At 33.1% G+C, this 24,737-nt stretch overlaps 1 protein-coding gene across 3 annotated transcripts in view; it reads right to left on the bottom strand.

Annotated features, from left to right (window-relative positions):
• The window catches only part of LOC309651427 (disintegrin and metalloproteinase domain-containing protein 5-like), a 157,593-nt gene that overhangs the window by 21,792 nt on the left and 111,064 nt on the right, over window positions 1-24,737 (bottom strand). For all 3 annotated transcript variants that reach the window (XM_082444165.1, XM_082444166.1, XM_082444167.1), the window contains 4 exons: window positions 20,183-20,273; window positions 19,335-19,554; window positions 3,897-3,983; window positions 3,084-3,195 (listed from right to left, as the gene is read on the bottom strand). In XM_082444165.1, coding sequence (XP_082300291.1) covers window positions 3,084-3,195; window positions 3,897-3,983; window positions 19,335-19,554; window positions 20,183-20,273 — 510 coding nt within the window. The remainder of the gene's footprint in view (window positions 1-3,083; window positions 3,196-3,896; window positions 3,984-19,334; window positions 19,555-20,182; window positions 20,274-24,737) is intronic.

Genomic DNA, 24,737 nt, shown 5'->3' with positions numbered 1-24,737 from the left:
TGTAACTACGCATGGTGACAGCTGTTACCTAGACTTATTATAGTGATTATTTTCCAAGGTATACAATATCAAATCATTATGTTATACACCTGAAACTAATGTAATGTCATACATCAGTTACATCTCAATAAAAAAATTTGGATTTGGGTATGGTGGAGAAGGAGCTGTGAAAGCAACATATGGAGATGGAATCTCAAATGTCTGCAGTGAGACAAGCAAGCATTTCTAAGTCAATCATATTTTTCTGTTTCCTAAATGAGAAAAACAAATTGTCTTCCCAAAAGACAGCAATGTTCAAATAAAAATAGCTACCACTGAATTAGTTTGGGTACACCACAAGAACAAAAAATGTTTTATCTATTCATTCAGTTTCTTGATTGCTCTACAAAACTGAGTGAAGTTACATTTCCAGATTCATAGATTGCAACTAAAATGCCCAGCGGGAGAAAAAAGTGTTATTTTGATAACATCTGTTGACTCCTCACAGTGAAGTAATGATTCTGTCACATTTTACCAAGTGAATGTGGCAGCAAAATATTGCCCCCAGGTCTTAGGTAATTTGGTTTCCAGAACAGAGTTTCAAATAGGCTTCTGAATTTCTATGAAAATTTTAATAAAACCATATAAAACAAAAAGATTTTTGCTATCTTGCTCAAATACAAACTAGACTTTGCTCATCTATATGTGTAGTTAGAAGACAGGGCAAATGTAAATTTTTGCAAGTTCCATTCAGTCTATAAATTTCTTAATGAAGAAAAGAAAAAGATCTCACTTGCCAAATGTCCTGTACACCTGGTACACAACACCAAAAGGGGTGTGATTTGTTTTCCTGTGATATAAAGGCTTTCATAATGAAAGTTTCAGTCAGTTTCAGTTTCCTCAAAACTCATAAGCACTTACCAAGAATTTTTTTTTTAACTTCACAAAATGGAAAGAAATTGCTTCCTTAAACAAGTGTACAAGATGACTGTACTCCTTACTTGCCATAAAAGATATGTTAAAATATTTAAGATGTAAAATCTTATTTTTAGAAGTTTGGACAAGAAGAATGTACTTCTCTAATTTTGAAATTCATGGAGGATGAGAATAGGAAAAAAAAGTGTGTAGTGAAGCAGAAATTTATGTGCTATTTCTCCAAAACAATCTGATGATCTGTGAAGGGGCCATCAGGATTCTAGAAAAGGATGCACTGACTGCACCTGGGTAGTTCTATGATTTGCACAGGTTGTGACAACAACTCATACAATGAGAAAATGACTCATATTTTTGGAAATAAGACTGCTTCAGAACTCAAAAAAATGTAACCAGAAATGGGTAAGCAAGTTAAGAAGGACTTTCTCAGTTCCTTTATTAAAACTGTAATTTATGTGGAATTCAACTTAGATTTCACTAATTAAGATTACTTCTATGCTTTAAAGCATGCTCCCTGAGAAAGACAGATTTAACGCATGACATCCAATGTGCTTTCGAGTGTATAAAAATGATGGGCCTTATAGACATGGACAGCCTATAAGATGAATTTAAATATGCAAAGGAGCTGATTGACAGAGAGGTGGCCTACTAGAATAAGCCTGTAGAAACAAAGAGAATGAACATTTTTGAAGAGCTGCAAAATAATTTTTCCAAGCCTGAAAACCTGCTGTATCTAGTAAATAAGACCCAAGTATCCCATGCTCAAAATGCTTTTGTCAAGATACTTAGCTTAATGCCATCATGATGGACTGACACCAGAATTCAGTAAATGTGGTTTGTTAAAACAGAGCTTCAAGTCAAAATGAATTTTACATTTGATTCTATTCCATTTTGCTACTACTTAAAAGAAGAATGTCTTACAGGCTGTAAGCAGTTCAGAAAAGTATAACTGGAAAATGAAACCAATAATAAAAAATATGTCTGACTGTATTATGGCAGAGAAAGAAGCATGTCAATGTTATTTTCATTAAATATGAGCATATCTTTAATCATTCCTATTATATTTATATTCTTTCTCCTTTCTAAAAGTCCTATGTTTATGTATCTTAAGAATAAACAATAAGATAGCCATGCAAAATTTAAATATCTAGTAAAGAATTTTTAAAAAGAGGTAAAATAAACTGCTGTATCAGAGATTACATTATAAAATTTTCTCATTATAAAGTATTGCTGTTTTTGCTCACATATTTTATTTTTTAATTGGTTGTTCTATAAACTACTATTGATCAGCACTGTTTACTAGTTCTATTGCTGTTTCACTTAAATAAAGGCAATTTATGTAACAAAAGTACACAGTACAGAATAATATACAATTTCAAATAAATACCTATTCTTTCAACATATTTATGTGAAAATAATAATATACGTGTAGTTGCATATTATATGTTAAATGATTATGTTTATTTTTTGGTCTGATACACGGTCTGATACAGCTGTGTTTTAGCTGTCTAAAAAGTTACTCACCCTAGGTATGCCTCCCCCTAGTAGTCAAGCTACACATAAGTCTGCCCAGGAGTTCCTCATTTAATTGCCCCAAAAGAAAAAGTGTTTGTAAAGGTAGACAGACCTCCTCTTCTCCCAGGTTAGTTTAGGTGGGCTCCAATAACCTTCTGGAACCAGGGACTATCCAACTGTTCCCAGTCTCATCCAGGCCTGCTTGATCTCCAAATACTACTCAGGAACCCTAGGGGGGATATCCTAAAGAGAAACTTCTAAAGCTTAGGTTGTAGCCCCTAAAATGTAGGAGAAAGGAGTAGCCTTGAAAGATTCTGGTGGCATTAATATTACAATGACTACTAACACCATTTAAAACTAGGAATATATGAGACAATACAAAGTGAATAATCTAAATTAATTAATCAAATTATATGCACTGGAATTTCTACTTTTAAAATTTCCTACCACTAGGTACACTTTTTGTTAGACAATGTCAATGTTGATATAGAAAGAGGAGTTCAAACTTAACTGTCTTAGAGTCTTTTAAAATCTTACAAGTAAAGTCAAACCGTATTTGTTGACATTAGTTGCTTTGCAATGTGACTTGGAACCTACAACCGTAATTTATTTTCTTACATATTGTCTTTGATTAATAAAATTTTAAAGACACTAACCAACTTTGCCCCTGTGTCCATCATCAATACTTCCAAAATCTCCTGCCATCGGCTTGCAATGAGGAGGAGCAAACCCCATTTTACAATGGCAATTGTTAAAATTGTTGCAGACCTAGAATAATCAGAAAATAGAACAATTTTTATGTACAAAGATGGTTTTCAATAGAGACCAATTAATATTCTACACGTATTCAACAGATAATTTATTCCAGAGAATTTATCCATTCCAGAGAATTTATTTTAAATAGACTAATTCAACAAAATTTCTCTTGACATTTCCCACAATGTAGAAAGTATATCTGGCTTCTGTTGCCAAATCAATTTTTGCCAAATAAATTCTTTCAACTCTCCCCACAGCCAGACCAAAATATTGTCAATCACCAGTAACATGCCTCTAATTATCATTTACTTCCTAGCTTCACAGAACAGCCCAGACACTAAATTAATGAGCAAGACCAGCAAGAAAATCCTAATGACCTTTATTTACCATTTCCTGCCTTCTCTCTGTAAAAATAAGATCATTTTGGTTAGACGGTAACACATAGTGCTTATAGCACATCCAGCCCACATATTTACCAAACATCTTATACATCCAGAATCATCTTAAATGTTTCTACTTTATCTTCTCTAATAAACAGTTTGGCAAGATTTCTCAAGAAGATAAGATTGAAGTTATAAGTTACAAACTGTTAAATGACACCAAGCAGCATGAAAGTGATCAAAAAAATTATTCAAATGATTTCTTTAAATCTCCAAACTGTTTATTGAATTGTTCAAAGCATGTTGCTTAAAATGAAAACTGAAATTACTTACTCCACTTGAATTACAATCTCTGGTAGGATTGCAGCTCTGAAAATTGACATGGTATTTAAGCTCTACACAGTTAAATCTCAGACAATACTGAAACAAAGCAAAAGAAGTAAAAAAACAAATTCAGTCAAACCATCAGATTGTGTGCACACATAATACATAAGAAAAAATTCAAGAAAATTCAAGAATTCGTATTACCAAGAATTGGCATAAAAATCCAAAACATAAAGTAATAATTGTGACTGCATTGAAATAAATGTGAAATAAGCTATATGCTTTCAGATTGTAAAGATATAGTCTTATATAAAAAGTTGAAACTTTTATTTTCTTACCATCTAGCACCCGAAGTCCTCTTAGAAAGAGAAATATCTGGAAAAATAATTTGATTAGTCCCTTCAGTTCAATAATTATCTGAGAAGCATTTAAAAAATACCCAGGCCTGGGCTCCTCCTGAGACCATTATATTAAAATCTCTGGGGCCAGGGTCCAGGTGATTATCATGTGCAGTCAGGGTTAAGAAGCATCGAGTGGGAGGCTGAGGTATTAAAATCATTGGTATGAGGAGCAAAGGAAGGTAAGTTACTATTCCATATGGGGAAAAAAATGAGGAGAAAGCAAGGATAACAGGTAATTATATGAGGTAATAGGACAATGAGACTCCCATGGGTGAGATGGCTAAAAGGCCTTCTAAGAAAAGGAATGTTTAATGTGTGAATTACATTGCCCTAATTTATGGCATTAAATTGTGTGACCTTTCTCAATTATGCAAAATTTTTCAGTAAAGTCAATACTTTACGAAAGAGTTTTGTTCTTTGGTGAGTTGTGTCTTTGGATCATAATAACAGGGTATGCAGAAAGAAGAGGACCAGAATTCTGAAATAGAGATTTGAGCCAATATCATTTACATTTCAAGGGGAGAGAGATCTCAGGTCTTATTTTTATCTATATGTTTCCAAATGAGCAAGATGTGACAGATACTTGGATTATTTTCTTGTGCTATTATCAAAGAGCATTATATAAAAATAAATTTGAATTTAGCAAGCAAACCTTGAGACTTTCTCTCAAAAGAAATGTACATTTATTTAATTTTCCACAGTAGCTCTTGGAATTAATAATTTCCAGGATTAATTAGAACATTAAATGGTTGTTAGATATATTGTTTGCTTATAGGATATTAGAACATTCTAAAAACATTCTAAAATTATAGTATGCTATATTATTAATTGTTAATACTGTTTTCTTGTTCTTATGTATAACATAAATGATAACTATAATGTGTTATATTATAGCAGAATATAATATTGTAATAATAGTATTCAATTTAATTAAAACATTCATCTACCAATCAGAAAAAAATCAGAGTTGATTATAAAAAGTTAAAATCAGTGTAAATTTGGAGGTTCTATTGAAACAATGAATACAATTCAAGAAAGTTGTTGCAAAAACATTCCAAAGGAGGAAAAATGCTTGATCCTATTATAACTTACTCATCCCAGACTAGTATTCACATGAGATCTTCAAATGTTAGCTAAAAAATTACTCCCTATAGTGCATGCAAAAGCACTTGATTACATATTGCAGGACATAAAAAATGATCTGTATAAAAATTACTTAAAAGTAATGTTGCTGTTCAAAAGAGGCGTGGAGATCATTAAAAACAAATATTGCTGGAATATTGCTAATATACCTGTTAAAAATTGTCCACACTTCTAAATAGAGAAAATTGGAAAACCACATTTCTTTTCAACATCATTTTTGAACATTCATTAAAGGACCCATCTAAGGCAAACCTAAAGATTATTTAATTATTTAAGGGAATGTACTTTGTATAACTTGCTAGTCAGTACTGATAAGAGCCTAGATTTTGTGAACTTATATGTTAACATAGTTTTTGTCTGGCCAATATGTAAATGAGTTTTGTCTGATTGAAACGATAACCCAAAATTATGGTTTTATTGCTCTATAGGACATTAGCAGATTTTACTTCAAACCTAACAATTGTATTTCAACGTTCTTTTACCTAATGCCTATAAAGTAGGGTGATTGCCGAGTGGCATCAAAAATTTAACTTGGCTGATTCTCCATTTCTCTGAGTTTTTTTCTTCTCATTTTGGTTTTTTGTTGCTTTGTTTTTGTTTCTGATTCTTGACCAAGTCAGTAAGTCTGCCCATGATGTGTATATATTTGTGAGTGCTTGTATATATGCATATACACATGTGTATACACATACAATTTTGCTTAGCTTATATATTACAGAATGGTTATACCTTTGGGTTGTATTAATTAACTTCTTTGTTTTTGTCACTTTAAAAAGAAAATGAGTGTGACTGCAAGGGACTGTATTAGGTGTGTATGAGGTTTTAGGCTGCTAACTAGCTTCTGTATGAGAGGCAGAAATAAATTATCTACCTCTCACATATTTCTGAAATATAACTTAATTGGGTTAAAAATTTTCATTACTACAATTAGGACATACTAGTAGCAATAATGGCAGAAGACAATTATGTCTCAGGATAATAGGATGTGTAATGCTTCTCAAAAGACAAAATTGTTTTATCCTAATGCTATATATCTGGTAGTTTCAGGGCATGAAAGAGGACAGTGAAAGTCAAGGCTTGAATGAATATGGAAAATTATAGACATTTTGTGCAAAGTAACCTTGGTTTTGTTGATAATACCTATGCACAAGAAAATAATGAGTCTGAAAAAAATTTAGCAACAATTGTTCAATTTTGGTGGGGTCATTCATAAGATAATTTTAAAAATATGCTTGTGAATACCGTAGAGCCTCATACTATATTGATGCAAAATTAGAATTTGGGTTTTTAAAAATTGTATACATGGAAATTGCTTGTGAAGTATTTAATTTGCTCTTAACAGTGGTAGTACAAGGTTTTTGTTTACTTTCTATAAATTTACCTGGATGGCAGAGATTCAATATTTCACCAGAATAATTTTCTGTGCTTTGTATTATGTAAATGGTTATTTTTAAAAACCTCCCCATTTTTTGAAAGAGCTAAAGTTTCCTATAATTTTACTACTTTTTCCTATTTTATGTAAGCTCTTGCACTGTCACTTTGATTAACAGGGAGTTAAGCAATTTTTACTAGATACCAATAATCCTTTTTAATTAAGTAACCATACCACCTTGGACAAGTCTGGTGATTTTACCTTACCAAGGTCAGAGTCTAAAGTCAAAAATATGTTTTTTCTTCATGATTTTATTAATACCTAAAACTATCTTTGAGATTTCTGAGATTGCCATCAGAAAATAACAGATTTGTTCTCTTATCTCATAAATATAAGAATGCTAGAAATAATTACAATTTGTTTGGTATTCTCCATTATTTATTTATTTTTGTAAGATATTAATTTTTTATGAAAACTCATCATATTGTAATGGCTTTTTACAAAATAAGAGAAACTATTGTTCCTAATTGCAGTTGGGAAGAATTTTACAATATCTTTCTTTTTTTAATCCATTTTTAAATTTAAGTAGTTAATTTACAATGTTGTGTTAGTTTCAGGTGTACAGCAAAGTGATTCAGATATATATATATGTTTTCTTTTTCACGTTCTTTTCCATTATAGGTTGTTACAAGACCTTGAATATAGTTCCCTGTGCTATACAGTAGGTCCTTGTTGTGTACCTAGTTTATACATAGTAGTGTATACTGTAATCCCAAACTCCTAATTTATGATATTCTCCATTATTTCCTAATAGATAGCAATGCAAGAGTTGCATAGGAAGAACTGTCAAAGAAATTCAGCCAGCCTTCCCTAGGTTAATTTTAAATGTTATTAATATAAGCATAACTAACATTCTCAGCATAAATGTTTCATATATTGTACATGTTACAAAAATAGATTGAATGCTTATAGAAAATCAAGTCCACTTCTCTTCATAATATTTTCTTATCCTCAAGAGAAACTTTGATCAAACTCTTAATAAATAGTTATTATCACAACCCTGTCTGCAAAATAAGAGATTTTGCTTTTCTCCATTCTCATACTATTGATGACTCTAATAAATGAATCATTCAAGCTTTTCAGACTTTTGATCAACTGGTAGTTTGTGCTTTTCTCTAATGTTTACCTAAAGTTTCTGCTTTCAGGTACAGGATAGAAACTAGGTCTTCACTGACATGTAGAAAGGATCATATCAGGTATTCTAAACTATTTGAATTCAAGAATTAGACTCACAGGTACAGGATATAGTGCTTAAGCTGATACTGAGTAGACAATTTCAGAACACACCATATAGCTGAATCAGGCTTTATTGGAATCCTTTATATCCAGGAACATAATGCCATATGAAAGCAAACTGCTAACTCAAGATCCAGGGGAATAAGAATCAATTATACAGGGTTAAATTAAATAATGAGAAAAATTAACTGTGGTTATACATTTCTGATGATATAACAGAAAGCCCTTTTTCTTTCTTCTTGATGCATTTCTAATCCTCAGTTTATTAGCTATGCTTTTATAAACTGAAATGAAACATTTTAAAACTAGGAACTGGTTCTCACTAGTGCCCTCAAATTCAGAAACAATACATTTACTGTTCCTTCACTTTTTATGGCAATGCAATTATTTATAGGCTCAATAATGGTCCACTATTACCCTCCTACCATAAATAACTAGAAAACTAGACAAACTATAGAAAACAACTATTTTTACACATTGGACTACAGGCAGAACAAGACTATGATCTCTGAGAAAAAAATAAAAAACAAATGAGGTGAGCCCTCCTATTTTCCAGGCTCTTTGCTTGGAGGCAATTTCCTGACTAAGGTGTAGTGAGGAGGAACCCAAACACAATCGGGAAATCTTGTTGAGTAAAGGAGATGGAGATTCAAGTATGTGAAGGTTAGGAGGCTGTGGAACCTAGAATTTGCTGGGAAGACTATTCTAGAGGAGGGAACTACAAATGAAAGAGTTCTATAAACCTACATAGGAACTGCCTTCTGTCTTTGGCTGAATACAATCTGCACCTGCACAGGGCTAACATCCGTAAGATTGAACAAGAACTACTTCCAGAGAAAAAAAATTAGCAAGGAACTATAAGATGAATAGTTCCTGAAATCACACAACCTGGAAATCATACAAGGTCCTATCAGCCTGAATGTACAGGCCATGTTGAATGCACAGAATATTCAATAGAGACCATAGAAGGGTCACAACTCAGAACTGGGGCAAATTTAGCCTTAAGTAAAATTTAGACCCTAAAAAATTTACTCTATGCCTTCAAAGAACTTAACAAGTATTGAAAGGTTTAAAATGATCTGCAAGTTCTACCCAGTAAAGAATTGAAGGTAATGATCAAAGAACTCAGGAGAAGATTGGAAGAAAAAAGTGAAAAGTTAGAAGTTTCTAAAAAAGAGTTAGAAAATATAAGGAACAACCAAACAGAGATGAAGAATACAATAACTGAAATAGAAAACACACTAGAAGAAATCAATTATAGACTAATTGATACAGAGGAATGGATCAGTGAGCTGGAAGACAGAGTAGTGGAAATCACTGATGCTGAACAGAAAAAAGAAAAAAGAATAAGAGGAAATGAGGAGAGTTTAAGAGACCTCGGGTACAATATTCTGTGCACTAATATTCATTTTATAGAGATCTCGGAAGGAGAAGAGAGGGGGAAAGGGACTGAAAACATATTTTAAAACGTAATAGTTGAAAAAAATCCCTAACCCATAAAAGGAAGCAGACATCCAAGCACAGGAAGCAGAGAAAGTTCCAAATAGGATCAACCCAAAGAGGACTACACCAAGACACACTGTAGTGAAAATGGCAAAAATTAAAGACAAAGAGAGAATATTAAAAGCAAAAAGGGGAAAGCAACAAATTACATACATGAGAACTCCCATAAGGCTATTAGCTGACTTTTCAGCAGAAACTTTGCAGGTCAGAAGTGGGTGGCACAATATTTTTAAAGTGATGAAAGGAAAAAAAACGACAACCAACAATACTCTAGCTGGCAAGGATTTCATTCAGATTTGATGGCAAGATCAACAGTTTTACAGGCAAGTAAAAGCTAAAAGAGTTCAACACCAGCAAACCACCTTTACAAAAAATGTTAAAGGGACTTCTCTAAGTGAAAAAGAAAAGGCCACAACTAGAAACGTGAAAATTACAAAACAAAAAATCTCACTGGTTAATGAAAATATATAGTAATGGTAGTAAATCAACCACATATTTATCTACATGGAAGGTTAAAAGACAAAAATAGTAAAGTCACTTATATCCACAATGAATAGTAAAGGGATATGCAAACAAAAATATGTGAAATATGATGTCAAAATGTGGGGGAAGGGGAGTAAAATGCAGGGTTGTTAAAATGTGGTTGAACTTCAGAAATCAGCAATTTAAAATTATATATATATATAGTTTTATATAAACTTCATGTTAACCACAAACCAAAAGTCTATAATAGATACACACACACAAAAAAAGATAATGAGTGTGCAAACATAACATTAACTATAGTCATTAAATCAGAAGGTAAGAGAGCAAAAAGAGAAAGTAACAAAAAAGAGAAGTACAAAAACCCCAAAACAAATAATAAAATAGCAATAAGTACATGACTATCAATAATTACTTTAAAGGAAAGTGGACTAAATGTTCCAATCAAAAGACATAGAGTAGCTAAATGAATACAGAAACAAGATCATATACGTGCTGCCTACAAGGGACTCACTTCAGAGCTAAAGACACACACGGACTGACTGTGAGGGAATAAAAAAGGGTATTCCATACAAATGGAAACAAAAAGAAAGCCAGGATAGCAATAATTATATCAGACAAAATAGACTTTAAAATAAAGACTGTTACAAGAAACAGAGATGATAATATAAATGATGACAATGATAAAGGGATTAGCACAAGAAGAAGATATGAAAACCTTTAAATATGCATGCACCCAACATAGAAGCAATTAAACACATAAAGCAAATATTAACAGACATAAAGGGAGAAATTGACAGTAACACAATAATAGTGGGGGACTTTAACTCCCCACTTACAAAAATGAACAGATCATACTGACAGAAAATCAGTAAGGAAACACTGGCCTTAAATAACACATTAAACCAAAGAGACTTCATAGATATATATAGAACATTCCATCTAAAGCAGTAGAATACACATTCTTTTCAAGGGCACAGGGAACATTCTCCAGGAAAGATCACATGCTAGGCCACAAAACAAGTCCTGGTAAATTTAGTTGAAATCATATAAAACATCTTTTCTGACCACAAGGTGATTGAGACTAGAAATTAACTATGAGGAAAAAAAAAAAAAAGTGGAGCCTGAATAATATGCTACACAACAAAAATGAATCACTGAAGAAATCCAAGAAGAAATTTTAAATGCCTGGAGACAATGAAAATTAAAACACTATAATTGAAAATCCATGGGATGCAGCAAAGGTAGTTCTAAGAAGGAAGATTATAATGATACAAGCATACCTCAGGAGACAAGAAAAATCTCAAACAACTTAAACTTACTTAACAACTTAACTTAAACAAGTTAAACTCCTTTAGTTACTTAAAGGAACTAGAAAAAGAAGAACAAACAAAATCCAAAGTTATTAGAAGGAGTGAAATCATAAAGATCAGAGCTGAAATAACTAAAATAAGGACAAAAAAAAACCACAATAGAAGAGACCAATGAAACAAGAGCTGGTTCCTTGAAAAAGGAACAAAATTAATAAACCTTTAGCCAGACCCATCAAGAAAAAGAAGAGAGAGGGCCCAAATCAATAATACCTGAAATGGAAAAAAAAAAGTTACAACTAATACAACAGAAATACAAAGGATCATAAAAGATATTCCAAAAATTATATGACAGTGAAATGGACAAAGTCCTAGAAATGTACAATTTCCCAAGACTGAGTAAGGGGTAAAAACAAAATCTGAACAGACCAATTACCAGTATGAAACAGAATCAGTAATTTAAAAACACTCCTAACAAACAAAAGTCCAGGACTAGATGGATTCACAGTAAAATTCTACCAAACATTTGGAAGAGAGTTAACAGCTATTCTTCTCAAATTATTCTAAGAAATTGCAGAGAAAGAAATGTATCCAAAATCATTCTAAGAGGCCAGTGTCACCCTGATACCAAAACCAGACCAAGATATCACACATGAAAAAGAAAATTACAAGGAAATATCACTGACAAACATAGATGCAAAAATCCTCAATAAAATATTAGCAAACCAAATCCAACAATATATGAAAAGGATCATACACCATGATGCAGTGGGAATGTATTCCAGAGATACAAAAATGGTTCAGTACCCACAATTCAATCAATGTGATACACATATTAACAAATTTAAGAGTAAAAATTATATGATTATCTCAATACATGCAGAAAAATCTATTGACAAAATTCAATGTCACTTATAATACAAACTCTCAACAAAGTGAGACTAGAAGGAATATACCTCAATGTAATAAGGAACATACATGTTAATTCCATAGCTAACATCATACTCAATGGTGAAAAGCTCAAAGCATTTCCTCTAAGATCAGGAACAAGACAAGAATGCCCCCTCTCACCACTTTTATTCACCATAGTATTGTAAGTCCTAGCCAGAACAATCAGACAAGAAAAAAATAAAAGAATTCCAAATTGAAAAGGAAGAAATAAAACTGTCACTGTTTGCAGATGACATGATATTATGTATAGGAAATCCTAAAAATACCACAAAAACTACTAAAGCTAATTCAGTAAAGATGCATGATACAAAACTAATATACAGAACTCTGCTCCATTTCTATACACTGTCAGAGAAATTTTTTTCAAAATTCCAATTTCAGTTGCATCAAAATAATACAATACCTAGGAATAAATCTAACTAAGGAGGTAAAAGACCAGTACTTAGAAAACTGTAAGACACTGATGAAAGTAACTGAAGACGATACAAACAGATGGAAAGATGTACTGTGTTCATAGATTGGAAGAATATTATTAAAACGTCCATACTACCTAAAGCAATCTACAGATTTAATGCAATCCCTATCAAGATACCCATGACATATTTTCACTGAAATAGAACAAATAATTCTAAAATTTATATGGAACCACAAAAGACCCCAAATAGCCAAAACAATCTTGAGAAAAAGAACAAAGCAGGATGTATAACTCTCCCTGATTTCACACTATATCACAAAGTGACAGTAATCAAAACAATATGGTACTGGCATAAAAAAAGACACACAGATCAATGGACCCATATAGAGAGCCTAGAAGTAAACCAACACACTTATGGTGAATTAATATCACAAAGGAAGCAAGAATAGACAATGGTAAAAAGACATCAATAAGTGATGCTGGGAAAACTGGACAGCTACATGTAAAATAATTAATTTAGAACATTTTCTCACCCCATAGACAAAAAATAAACTGAAAATGGATTAAATACCTAAATGTAAGACTGGAAACCATAAAACTTCTTGAAGAAAACATAAAAGAATGCTCTTTGTCATAAATTGTAGCAATAATTTTTTTTGATCTGTATCCTAAGGCAAAGGAAACAAAAGCAAAAATAAACAAACAGGACCTAATTAAACTCAAAAGCTTTTGTACAGCAAGGAAACCATTGACAAAATGAAGAAAACCTACTGAAGGGGAGAAAATATTAACAAATGATATGATCAACAAGGGGTTAATACGCAAAATATATAAACAGCTCATACAACTCAATATCAAAAACCCAAACTACTCAATTAAAAAATGAACAGAAGACCTGAATAGACATTTTTCCCAGGAAGACATACAGAAGGCAAACAGGCACATAAAAAGATGCTGAAAATTCATAATCATCAGTTGTAACTTGTCCTTTTTCAATTTAATTTTATTGACTTGAGTCCTCTGCTTTTTTTTCTTGATGAGTCTGGCTAAAGGCTTATCAGTTTTGTTTAACTTCTCAAAGAACCAACTTGTAGTTTCATTGATCTTAGCTATTTTTTTCTTTGTCTCTATTTCATTTATTTCTGCTTTGATCTTTATGATTTCTTTCCTTCTACTAACTTTGGGTTTTGTTTGTTCTTCTTTCTCTAATTCCTTTAGGTGTAAGGTTAGATTGTTTATTTGAGATTTTTCTTGTTTCTTGAGGTAGGTTTGTATTGCTATAAACTTCCCTCTTAGAACTGCTTTTGCTGCATCCCATAGGTTTTGGATCATCATGTTTTCATTGTAATTTGTCTCTAGGTATTTTTTGATTTCCTCTTTGATTTCTTCAGTGATCTCTTGGTTATTTAGTAGCATATTGTTTAGCCTCCATGTGTTTGTATTTTTTACAGTTTTTTTTTCCTGTAATTGATATCTAGTCTCATAGCATTGTGGTCGGAAAAGATGCTTGATATGATTTCAATTTTCTTAAATTTACTGAGGTTTGCTTTGTGACCCAAGGTATGGTCTATCCTGGAGAATGTTCCATGAGCACTTGAGAAGAAAGTGTATTCTGTTGCTTTCAAATGGAATGTCCTATAAATATCAATTAAGTCCATTTGGTCTATGTGTCATTTAAGGCCTGTGTCTTTATTGGTTTTCTGTCTGGATGATCTGTCCATTGATGAAAGTGGGGTGTTAAAATCCCCCACTATCATTGTATTATTGTCGATTTCTCCTTTTATGGCTGTTAGCATTTGCCTTATATATTGAGGTGCTCCTATGTTGGCTGCATATATATTTACAATTGTTATATCTTCTTCTTGGATTTATCCCTTGATCATTATGTACTGTCCCTGCTTTGCCTCTTGTAACATTCTGTATTTTAAAATCTATTTCGTCTGGTATGAATATTGCTACACCAGCTTTCTTTTGATTTCCATTTCCATGGATTATCTTTTTCCATCCCCTCACTTTCAGGCTGTATGTGTCCTTAGATCTGAAGTGGGTCTCTTGCAGACAGCATATATATAGGTCTTGTTTTTATATCTATTGAGCCATTCTAGGTCTTTTAGTTGGAGTATTTAATACATTTACATTTAAGATAAGTATTGATATGTATGTTTTTATTGCCATTTTTTAACTATTTTGGATTTTTTGGGGGGGTCTTTTTTCTCCCTTTGTCTTTTGCTCTCATGTTGTGATTTGATGTCTATCTTTAGTGATGTGCTTAGATTGCTTTTTCTTTTTTGTCTGTGTATCTATTGTAGATTTTTGTTGTGTGGTTCCCATGAGGTTTTGATATAGCAGTCTATATGTATACCAGACTGTTTCAAGTTGTTGATCTCTTAGTTTCAAATGCATTTCCAATATCCTGTATTTGTACTGTCCTCTTCTCACAATTGCTTGTTTTGGTATCATATTTGTGTGTGGATGAATTCCTACGTTTACTTTATGTTTGCCTTTAATGGTGAGCTTTTCCATTCATAATATTCTCTTTTCTTGTTGTGGCCTTTTCTTTTCTGCCTAGAGAATTTCCTTTAGGGTTTTTTGTAATGCTGGTTTGGTGGTGCTGAATTCTCTTAGCTTTTGCTTGTCTGGAAAGCTTTTGATTTTTCCATCAAATCTGAATGAGAACCTTGTTGGGTAGTGTATTCTTGGTTGTAGGCTTTTCCCTTTCATCATTTAAAATATGCAGAGCCATTCCCTTCTGGCCTGCAGAGTTTCTGCTGAAAAATCAGCTGATAGCCTTATCAGGGTTCCCTTGTGTGTTATTTGTTGATTTTCCCTTGTGGCTTTTAATATTTTTTGTCTTTAATTTTTATTTGTTTCATTAATATGTGTCTCAGTGTGTTAATCCTTGGGTTTCTCTTGTATGGGAGTCTCTGCATTTCCTGGACTTGAGTGACTGTTTCTTTCCTCATATTAGAGAATTTTTGGCTATAATCTCTTCAAAAATATTCTCAGGCCCTTTCTCTCTCTCTTCTCCTCCTGGGACCCCTTTAATGCAAATGTTGGTGCATTTAATGTTGTGTCAGAGGTCTCTTAGACTGCCCTCATTTCTTTTCATTCTTTTTTCTTTATTTTGTCTTGAGGCAGTGATTTCTACCATTCTGTCTTCCAGCTCACTTATTCGTTTTTCTGCCTCAGTTACTCTGCTATTGATTCCTTCTAGTGTATTTTTCATTTCACTTATTGTATTGTTCATGTCAATTATTGTATTGTTCATCTGTTCTTTAAATCTTCTAGCTCTTTGTTAAACATCTCTTGTAATTTCTTGGTCTGTCCCTCCATTCTTTTTCTGAGATCCTGGATCATCTTTACTATCATTACTCTGAATTCTTTTTCAGGTAGTTTGTCTATCTCCACTTCATTTAGTTGTTCTTGTGGGGTTTTATCTTGCTCCTTTGTCTGGAACATTTTTCTCTGCTGTCTCCTTTAGTCTAGAAATACACCCACACACCTATGGTCAATTAATCTATGACAAATGAGGCAAGAATATACAATGGAAAAAAGACAGTCTTTTCAATTAGTGGTGTTGGTAAAACTGGACAGCCACATGTAAAAGAATGAAATTAGAACATTCTTTAACATCATACACAAAAATAAACTCAAAATGGATTAAAGTCCTAAATATAAGACCAGATACTATAAAACTCTTAGAGGAAAACATAGGCAGAACACTCTTTGACATAAATCAGAGCAAAATATTTTTTGAGCCCTCTCCTAGAGTAATGGAAATAAAAACAAAAATAAACAAATGGGACCTAATTAAACTTAAATGCTTGTGCACTGCAAAGGAAACCATAAACAAAATGAAAAGACAACCCACAGAATGGGAGAAAATATTTACAAACAAAGCTACCAACGAGGGATTAATCTCCAAAATATACAAACACCTCATGCAGCTCTATGTCAAAAAAGCAAACAACCCAATAAAAAATGGACAGAAGATCTAAATAGACATTTCTCCAAAGAAAACATACAGATGGCCAAAAAGCACATGAAAAGATGCTCAACATCACTAATTATCAGAGAAATGCAAATCAAAACTACAAAAGGTATCACCTCACACCAGTCAGAATGGCCATCAACAAAAAGTCTACAAACAATAAATTCTGGAGATGGTGTGGAGAAAAGGGAACCCTCCTACACTGTTGGTGGGAACGTAAATTGGTACAACCACTGTGGAGAACAGTATGCAGGTTACTTAAAAAACGAAAAGTAGAACTACCATATGATACAGCAATCCCATTCCTGGGCATATATCCAGAGAAAACTATAATCCGAAAGGATACATGTACCCCAATGTTCATTGCAGCACTATCTACAATAGCCAAGATTTGGATGCAACCTAAATGTCCATCTAGAGAAAAATGGATAAAGAAGATGTAGTACATATATACAATGGACTATTACTCAGCCATAAAAAGGAATGAAACAATGCCATCTGCAGCAACATGGATGCACCTAGAGAATTTTCATATTAAGTGAACTAAGTCAGACAGAGAAAGATAACTATCATATGATATCACTCACATGTCTAATCTAATTTTTAAAATGAAACAAATTCTTATTTACAAAACAGAAACAGACTTACAGGTATCAAAACCAAAGTTATGGTTACCAAAGGGGAAACATGGGGGGGAGGGATAAGTCAGGAGCTTGGGATAAATATACACACACTACTATATATAAGAATAGAAAACCAGCAAGGATCTGCAGTGTAGCACAGGGAACTCTACTCAATATTCTGGGAAAACCTATACAAGAAAATAATCTAAAAAAAGAATGAGTATATGTACATGTATAACTGAATCAATATACTGTACACCTGAAATTAACACAACATTGTAAATCAACTATACTCCAATAAAATTAAAATTAAAAAATAAATGTAAAAAATTGTTAATGATCAGAGAAATGCAAATCAAAACCACAATGAGATTATCACCTCACACCTATCAAATATTTATCATCAAAAGTCTACAAATAATAAATGCTGGAGAGGGTGTGGAGAAAAGGAAACCATAGTGCACTGTTGGTGGGAATGTATTTTGCTATAGCCACTGTGGAAAACAGTATGGCGGTTCTTCAAAAAACTAAAAATAGAATTACCATGTGATCCATCAATTCCATACCTAAATACATATCCAAAGAAAATGAAAACACTAATTCAAAAAGATATATGCACCCCAATGTTCATAGCAGCATTATTTATAATAGCCAAAATATGGAAGTAACCTAAGTGTCCATCAACAGATGAATGGATAAAGAAGATGTGGTATATATATACAATAGAGTATTACTCAGCCATAAATACAAATGAAATTTTGCCTTTTGTGACAACATGGATGGACCTTGAGGGTATTACACTTAATGAAATAAGTCAGAAAGAGAAAGACAAATACTATATATTATCACATATATGGAATCTAAAATATGAAATGAGTGAACATAACAAAACAGAAACAGGTATAGAAAACAAACTAGTGGTTACCAGTGGGGATAGGGAAGTGGGGAGGGGAAAGAGAGGCACAGGTGATTAAGAATATATATAAAATAAATAAACTACAAGTATATATTGTACAGCAAAGGGACTATAACCAATATTTTATAATAACTTCAGAGTATAATCTATAAAAATGTTGAATCACTCTGTTGCATACCTGAAACTTTTAATATCATAAATCAACTATACCTCAATAAAAAACATATGTAGATCCCGAGCCCTCAATAAGATGGAGCATAACTTCCTACTTTTTAAGTCTGGTATATACATAGTGACTTTTTTCAATAAAGTGCAATATGGAAAGAGGGGAAAAAGAGTAATTTTACAGTGAGAAATCTGGAAACGTTACCTCAGCCAGGTAATCAAGGTTAACGTCAACATGCACATATACTTGATATGATGAAAGGGCACTTTACCTGTGCATTTTCCTCCCAAGAACACATAAACCCAATCTAATCACAAGAAAAACATTACACAAATCCAAATTGAGGGACATTCTACAGAATATCAACCAGTTCTAGTCCAAAGTGTCAAGGCCATCAAAAACAAGGAAATTTTGAGAAATTGTCAAGAGGAGCTTAAGGACACACATTTAATAAATGTCCTGTGGTATTCTGAGTGGAATCCTGCAAAAGGACACTAGGTAAAAGCCAAGGAAATCTGAATGAAGCATGGAATTCAGTTAAAAATAATGTATCAACATTGCTTCATAGATTATAGCAAATGTACCATACTGTTGTTAGATGTTAATAATAGGGGTGTTGCTTAGGGGTGGGGTGTTCAATATGGGCAACAGGGAAATCTGGGGGGCAATAGCATGGTCTAAAACTGAATGTGGTGATGGTTGTGCAACTCTATAAATTAATCAAAAGCAATGAATTGTACACTTACCATGGGTGAATTTTATGGCAAATGATACCTCAATAAGGCTGTTTTAAAATGCATTGGTTGGTATATTGGCAAAATGAGTATAAGCATAAAAAATAATTTTTAAAACACTTAAAATTTTTAGTTATAATTACCATTTCAGGACCACACATAGTGCCATCTTCTACAAATGTTTGATCTCTGTCTTCAGGTTTTTCAACTGTGGTCAGTGTATCTCTAGGTGTCTTCTCTGTGTTTAGAAATGTTGATGTACACATGTCACCTCGTACATGTGTATAAATCACAGATAAATTTGTGCGTGTTACTAAAGCTTTGTGAGGCCAGGTACAAACTAATTTTCCACATAACATATTGCTAGAAGCATAACGAAGAAGAAAAGTTTCTTATTATTTACAGAAATAATGTAGATTGCTGATATAGCTAAATTTTTAAAGTATTTTACTAACTTAAATCCATATTTCAAAAATTTTCTCTAAGTAAATTTTTTTGAGCACACTGACTCATGTATGATGTGGCTCTTTTTGTTTTGTGCAGAAATGTAGCAAGAGAAAAATTAATCATTTTTGCAATCTGATAGCCATGATCTGTTCTATACTAGCTTCTGAAATTTGAGCAAATGATCATTGGTCTTTGATTTTTTTCATTAGTACAATGGGATAAATAAAACTAACTACAAATATTTGATGTATATAAATATATATTTATAATATATAGCATAAATATATAATGAATATAAAGGACCTAACACAATGCCTACCTCATCCCATCAATAAACACAGGTGATTTTTATGGTCATTATTCTAACATTATAGGTACTGAACACATGTTGTTTGTAGGAAATAGGTAATATTGTTCAGCTCAGATCATGAAACAGAGAAAACTTGTTATAAAATGGCATCTTAGCTTGTACATAATATGTTCCAGAATCTTAGCAATATACAACCTACGTTCCAAACAAAATTATAATTTTCTAAATACATACGGGTAATTACAATAGTTTCGGCCACAGTTTCCAAATTTATCTCCTCTTGAATTTATTTCATCAAAACAGGCAAATGGAGCACCTCTAGATGCTAAAAGAAATAAAAACTTAAGTAAGTAAATTACAACACACAATTCCAATCATCATGATAGAAACAATAGACTCAGTCTGGAAATTATAATGTTATCCCTAGGAAGGTTTATAATTACCTCGCATTAAAAAGTTGCTGGGGATAGATCAAGATTAAGTACACAAAGAGCAGCATTACTCAAATGGCTATATACTATTAGAAAAATAAGCAGTCATTGCCTCTCTATTCCTCTAAACTGTTAATGTTCTGCCTTAGTTACCTACCGAATGTGAAAATAAAGTTTGCTCTTACTACAAAAAAAAGAGGAAAGAGATGGGATTTATAATGCAATACTGATAAGAAGCCCAAGAGCATTTGATTTAACTCTTCCTATTCCATACTAGAGTCCTCAGCTGTGTTCCCTAGTATCCTAACAATCACTAAACAAGAACTATTGAATTTTAAAATTAGGAAGGATGTGAATGTTCATCTACTTTGGCCATTTAAAATAGTTATATCTAATTTTAAGATCATGAAAACTTGAAAGATATTTAAAGCTGCCCCATCACTTTGACTTGATGATTTAGAGGTGGGTAGTGTTGCTCATTTTAATCACATGTAATAAGAACTGAGATCTTTTGTTGTCACTACTTTTAATTGACAAGGGAATTCTCCTTAGCAATTTCACAGATTTTTATAGTTGGAGAACATGATCTATAAACTTCACTCTCTCTCCTGAAAGACACAATCCGTACATATACAATATGCTACAAAACAGGCCAAAACAGATTTGTGAGAAGAATCCACCATAATTAGCAATTCTCTTTTGAAAACACCAGCTCCTCAACTCACCAGTAAGTACTTAGCTTCTGATTGATTTGCTTCAGTCAAAATACTGATTTGATTAAATTTAATTTAAACTTCCCAACTCCCCCAGATTCTATACAGGGCCAACATTAAGATGATGCAAAATTTATGGTGACCCTTTCTTCAAATGTGCAGACACCTATGCAGGTCTACAGGGATCATGAAAAATATGACACAACCAAAAGAACATAATAAACCTCCAGAAAATGGCCCCAAAGAAGTAGAAGTCCAGGAAATGTCTAACAGGTAATTCAAAATAATTGTTCTAAAGATGCTCAGAAAATTACAAAAGAAAACAGGTAAACAATTTAATGATACAGAGAAAATAATACAAGGATGAATTAAGAGGTTCAGTAAAGAGGTAGAAAACATTTAAAAAAAACAAATTTTGGAGATGAATAAATACAATGACTAACTGAAGAATTCAATAGAGCTTCACTAGCAGACTTGAACAAGTAAAAGAGAGAATAAATGACCTAGGAGACAGATCAATTAAAATGACCCAGGAATGTGGATCAAGATGGCAGAGTAGGAGGACCCTGAGCTCACCTCCCTCATGAACATATCAAAATTACAACTACTTATAGTGTTACTCTCACTGACAGTGACCTGAAGACTAGCAGAATGACTCTTCTAAAACCAAGGCTGTAAAGAAAGAACCACATGGAGTCTAGCAGGAGGGGAAGAGAAGTGAGCTAGTAGGGTCCCAGACCACTACTAGGTGACCCAGAAAAGGAGGGGGAAATCACAGCCTCAGGGATCCTCCCTGGGTGACAATGGGTTTGAGTCACGTATTAAGCATCCCAGCCCTGGGGTGTGACACGTGGGATAAAAGCCCCCTTACTTGGTTTGATAAGCAGTGGGACTTCCAGAGAGCTGTAAGAAAATGAGACTCTACTCTTTCTATTTTTTTTTTTTTATTGGGGTATGGCTGTTGGGAGACTTTACTCTTAAAGAGTGATGCACAGACTGGCTTACTCCCAGTTCCAGCACAGAAGCAGCATATTGAAAACACATTTGGGAAAGAATGGATCCGAGCACAGTAGTGTGGCTCCAGCCCCTCTGGCACAGACCAAGCCACTAACCAAGATGCAAACATTGGAGAAAAAATGGAACCGGCTCAGAAGTGCACCCCCAAGCCCTTGTTCACAACCAAGGTGGAGCCTGCCATTACAACTGAGAGAAACCCAACTCCCTCAGGGCTCCTGCTCCAGCTCCTTAGGCCTCAGCCATACCCTCAATAGGGTGGAAACTACCACTGAGCCTAGAAGTCCCAGCTCCCACCTGGCTCAGTGGGGAAGATGTGGCCCATGCTCACTTTAGTTCCAGCTCTCCCACCAAAGCCACTGGGCACACGTGGACTTGCACAGTGACAATCCCAGACAAGAACATGCCTTCAAGACTGGGATAGGTAACTGTTTCACCTAATTTCATAGAGACAAACAGAAAACGTTAAACAAAATGAGAAATGGGAATATGTTAAAAAAAAAAAAGATAAACGCCCTGAAAAATCCTAATGAAATGGTGACAAATAATTTACCTGATAAAGAGTTCAAAGCAATAGTAATAAGAATGCTAACTGAACTTGAGAAAGAATAGACAAACACAATGAGCACTTCAGCGAAGAACTAGAAAATATTTTTTAAAAAGAACCAGTAATTAAAAAAAAAAAAGACCAGTCAGAGCTGAAGAATACAAGAGTGAAATAAAAAATACACTAGAAGGACATAACAGCAGATTAGATGATACAGAAGAACACTGAAATAACCTGGAAGACAGAATAGTGGAATACACCCAATCAGAAAAGCAAAAAGAAAAACAATTTTTAAAAAATTGAGACAATCAAGTATATTAACATTTGCATTGTAAGGGATTCACAAGGAGAAGAGAGAGAGAAAGAGTTAGAAAATATGTCTGATGAAATTATGGCTGAAAACTTCCCAATCGTAAAGAAGGAAACAGACATTAATGTACAGGAATCCACAGACTCCTAAACAAGATGAATGCAAAGAGACGCACATCAAGATACATCACAATTAAAATGGCAAGAGTTAAATATAAAGAGAGAATTTTAAAGGCAATAGGAGAAAAACAAAGTCACATACAAGGGAACCCCTTAAAGGCTACAAGCTGATTTTCTCCAGAAAATCTGAAGGGCAGAAGGAATTGGCATGATATATTTAAAGTGCTGAAAGAGAAAACCTACAACCTAGTATACCCTACCCAGCAAGGTTATCATTCAGAATTGAAAAAGAGTTAAGAGAGTTTCCAAGATAAGCAAAAAGGAAACGAATTCATCACTACTAAACTGACCTTACAAGAAAGGTTAAAGAGTCTTCCTTAACTGAAAAATAAAAGATCACACAAAAAATAAGAAAATATAGGAAGGGGAAAATCTCCCTGGTAAAGACACATATAGTAAAGGCAGTGGATCAACCACATAAATTAGCTAGTACAAAGGTTAAAAGACAAAAAGTGTAAAACCAACTTTAACTAAAATAAACATGTAGAGATAAACATGAAGGTGTAAAATATGACATCAAAAACCACAAAACCTTAGGGAAGGGAGTAAAAAATGTAGATCTTTTAGAATGTGTTAGAACAGAGAACTACAAAAACAACTAGAAAAGCAAGAAAATGTCAACAAGTACATACCTATCAATAATCACTTTTAACTGTCAAGGGACTAAATGCTCCAATCAAAAGACACAGAGTGGCAGACTGGTTTTTTAAAAAAGACCCATTTATATGCTTTCTACTAGACACTCATTTCAGACCTAAAGACAAACATAGAGTGAAAGTGAGGGGTTAGAAAAAGACGTTTTATGAAATGGAAATTTCAAAAAAAGCCAGAGTAGCAATATTCATATCAGACAAAGGAGACTTTAAAATAAAGTCCATGATAAAAGACAAAGAAGGTCATTATAAAATGATAAAGGGGTCCATAGAGAAAAGAATGTACCATTTATAAACATATATGCACCTACTATAAAGGTACCCAAATATATAAAGCAAATATTAAAAAACATAAAGGGAACAAGTGACAGGAATGCAATCATAGCAAGGAACTTTAACACCCCACTTAGATCAATGGATAGGTCATCCAGACAGAAAACCAAATAAGGAAACAGTGGCCTTAAATGACACATTAGACAAGTTGGATTTGATAGATATCTACAGGACATTCCACAGAAAATCAGCAGAATATACATTCTTTCCAAGTACACATTTCTACTCTCTAGGATGGATCACATGCTAGCCCAGAAAACAAGACTTAGCAAATTTAACAAGTTGAAATTATATCAAGTATCTTTTCTGACCAAAACGGTATGAAACTAGAAATAAATTATGGAAAAAACAGAGATGTGGACACTAAACAACATGCTACGAAAAACTAACAGGTCAATGAAGAAATCAAAAAGGAAATCAGAAATTACCTTGAGACAAATGAAAATTAGAACACAACTTTCCAAAATCTATAGAACCCAACAAAAGCCGTTCTAAGAGAGAACTTTATAACAATACAGACTTACCTCACGAAACTAGAAAAATCTCAAATAAACAACCTAACCTACCATTCAAGTGAATTAGAAAAAGAAATAAAAACAAAGCCCAAAG

The sequence above is a fragment of the Balaenoptera physalus genome (assembly GCF_965194825.1).
Source record: "Balaenoptera physalus genome assembly, chromosome: 21".
Classification (NCBI taxonomy): Eukaryota; Metazoa; Chordata; class Mammalia; order Artiodactyla; family Balaenopteridae; genus Balaenoptera; species Balaenoptera physalus.
Note: the sequence above shows the minus strand (reverse complement) of the source record. Positions and strands in the feature narration are given on the sequence as shown.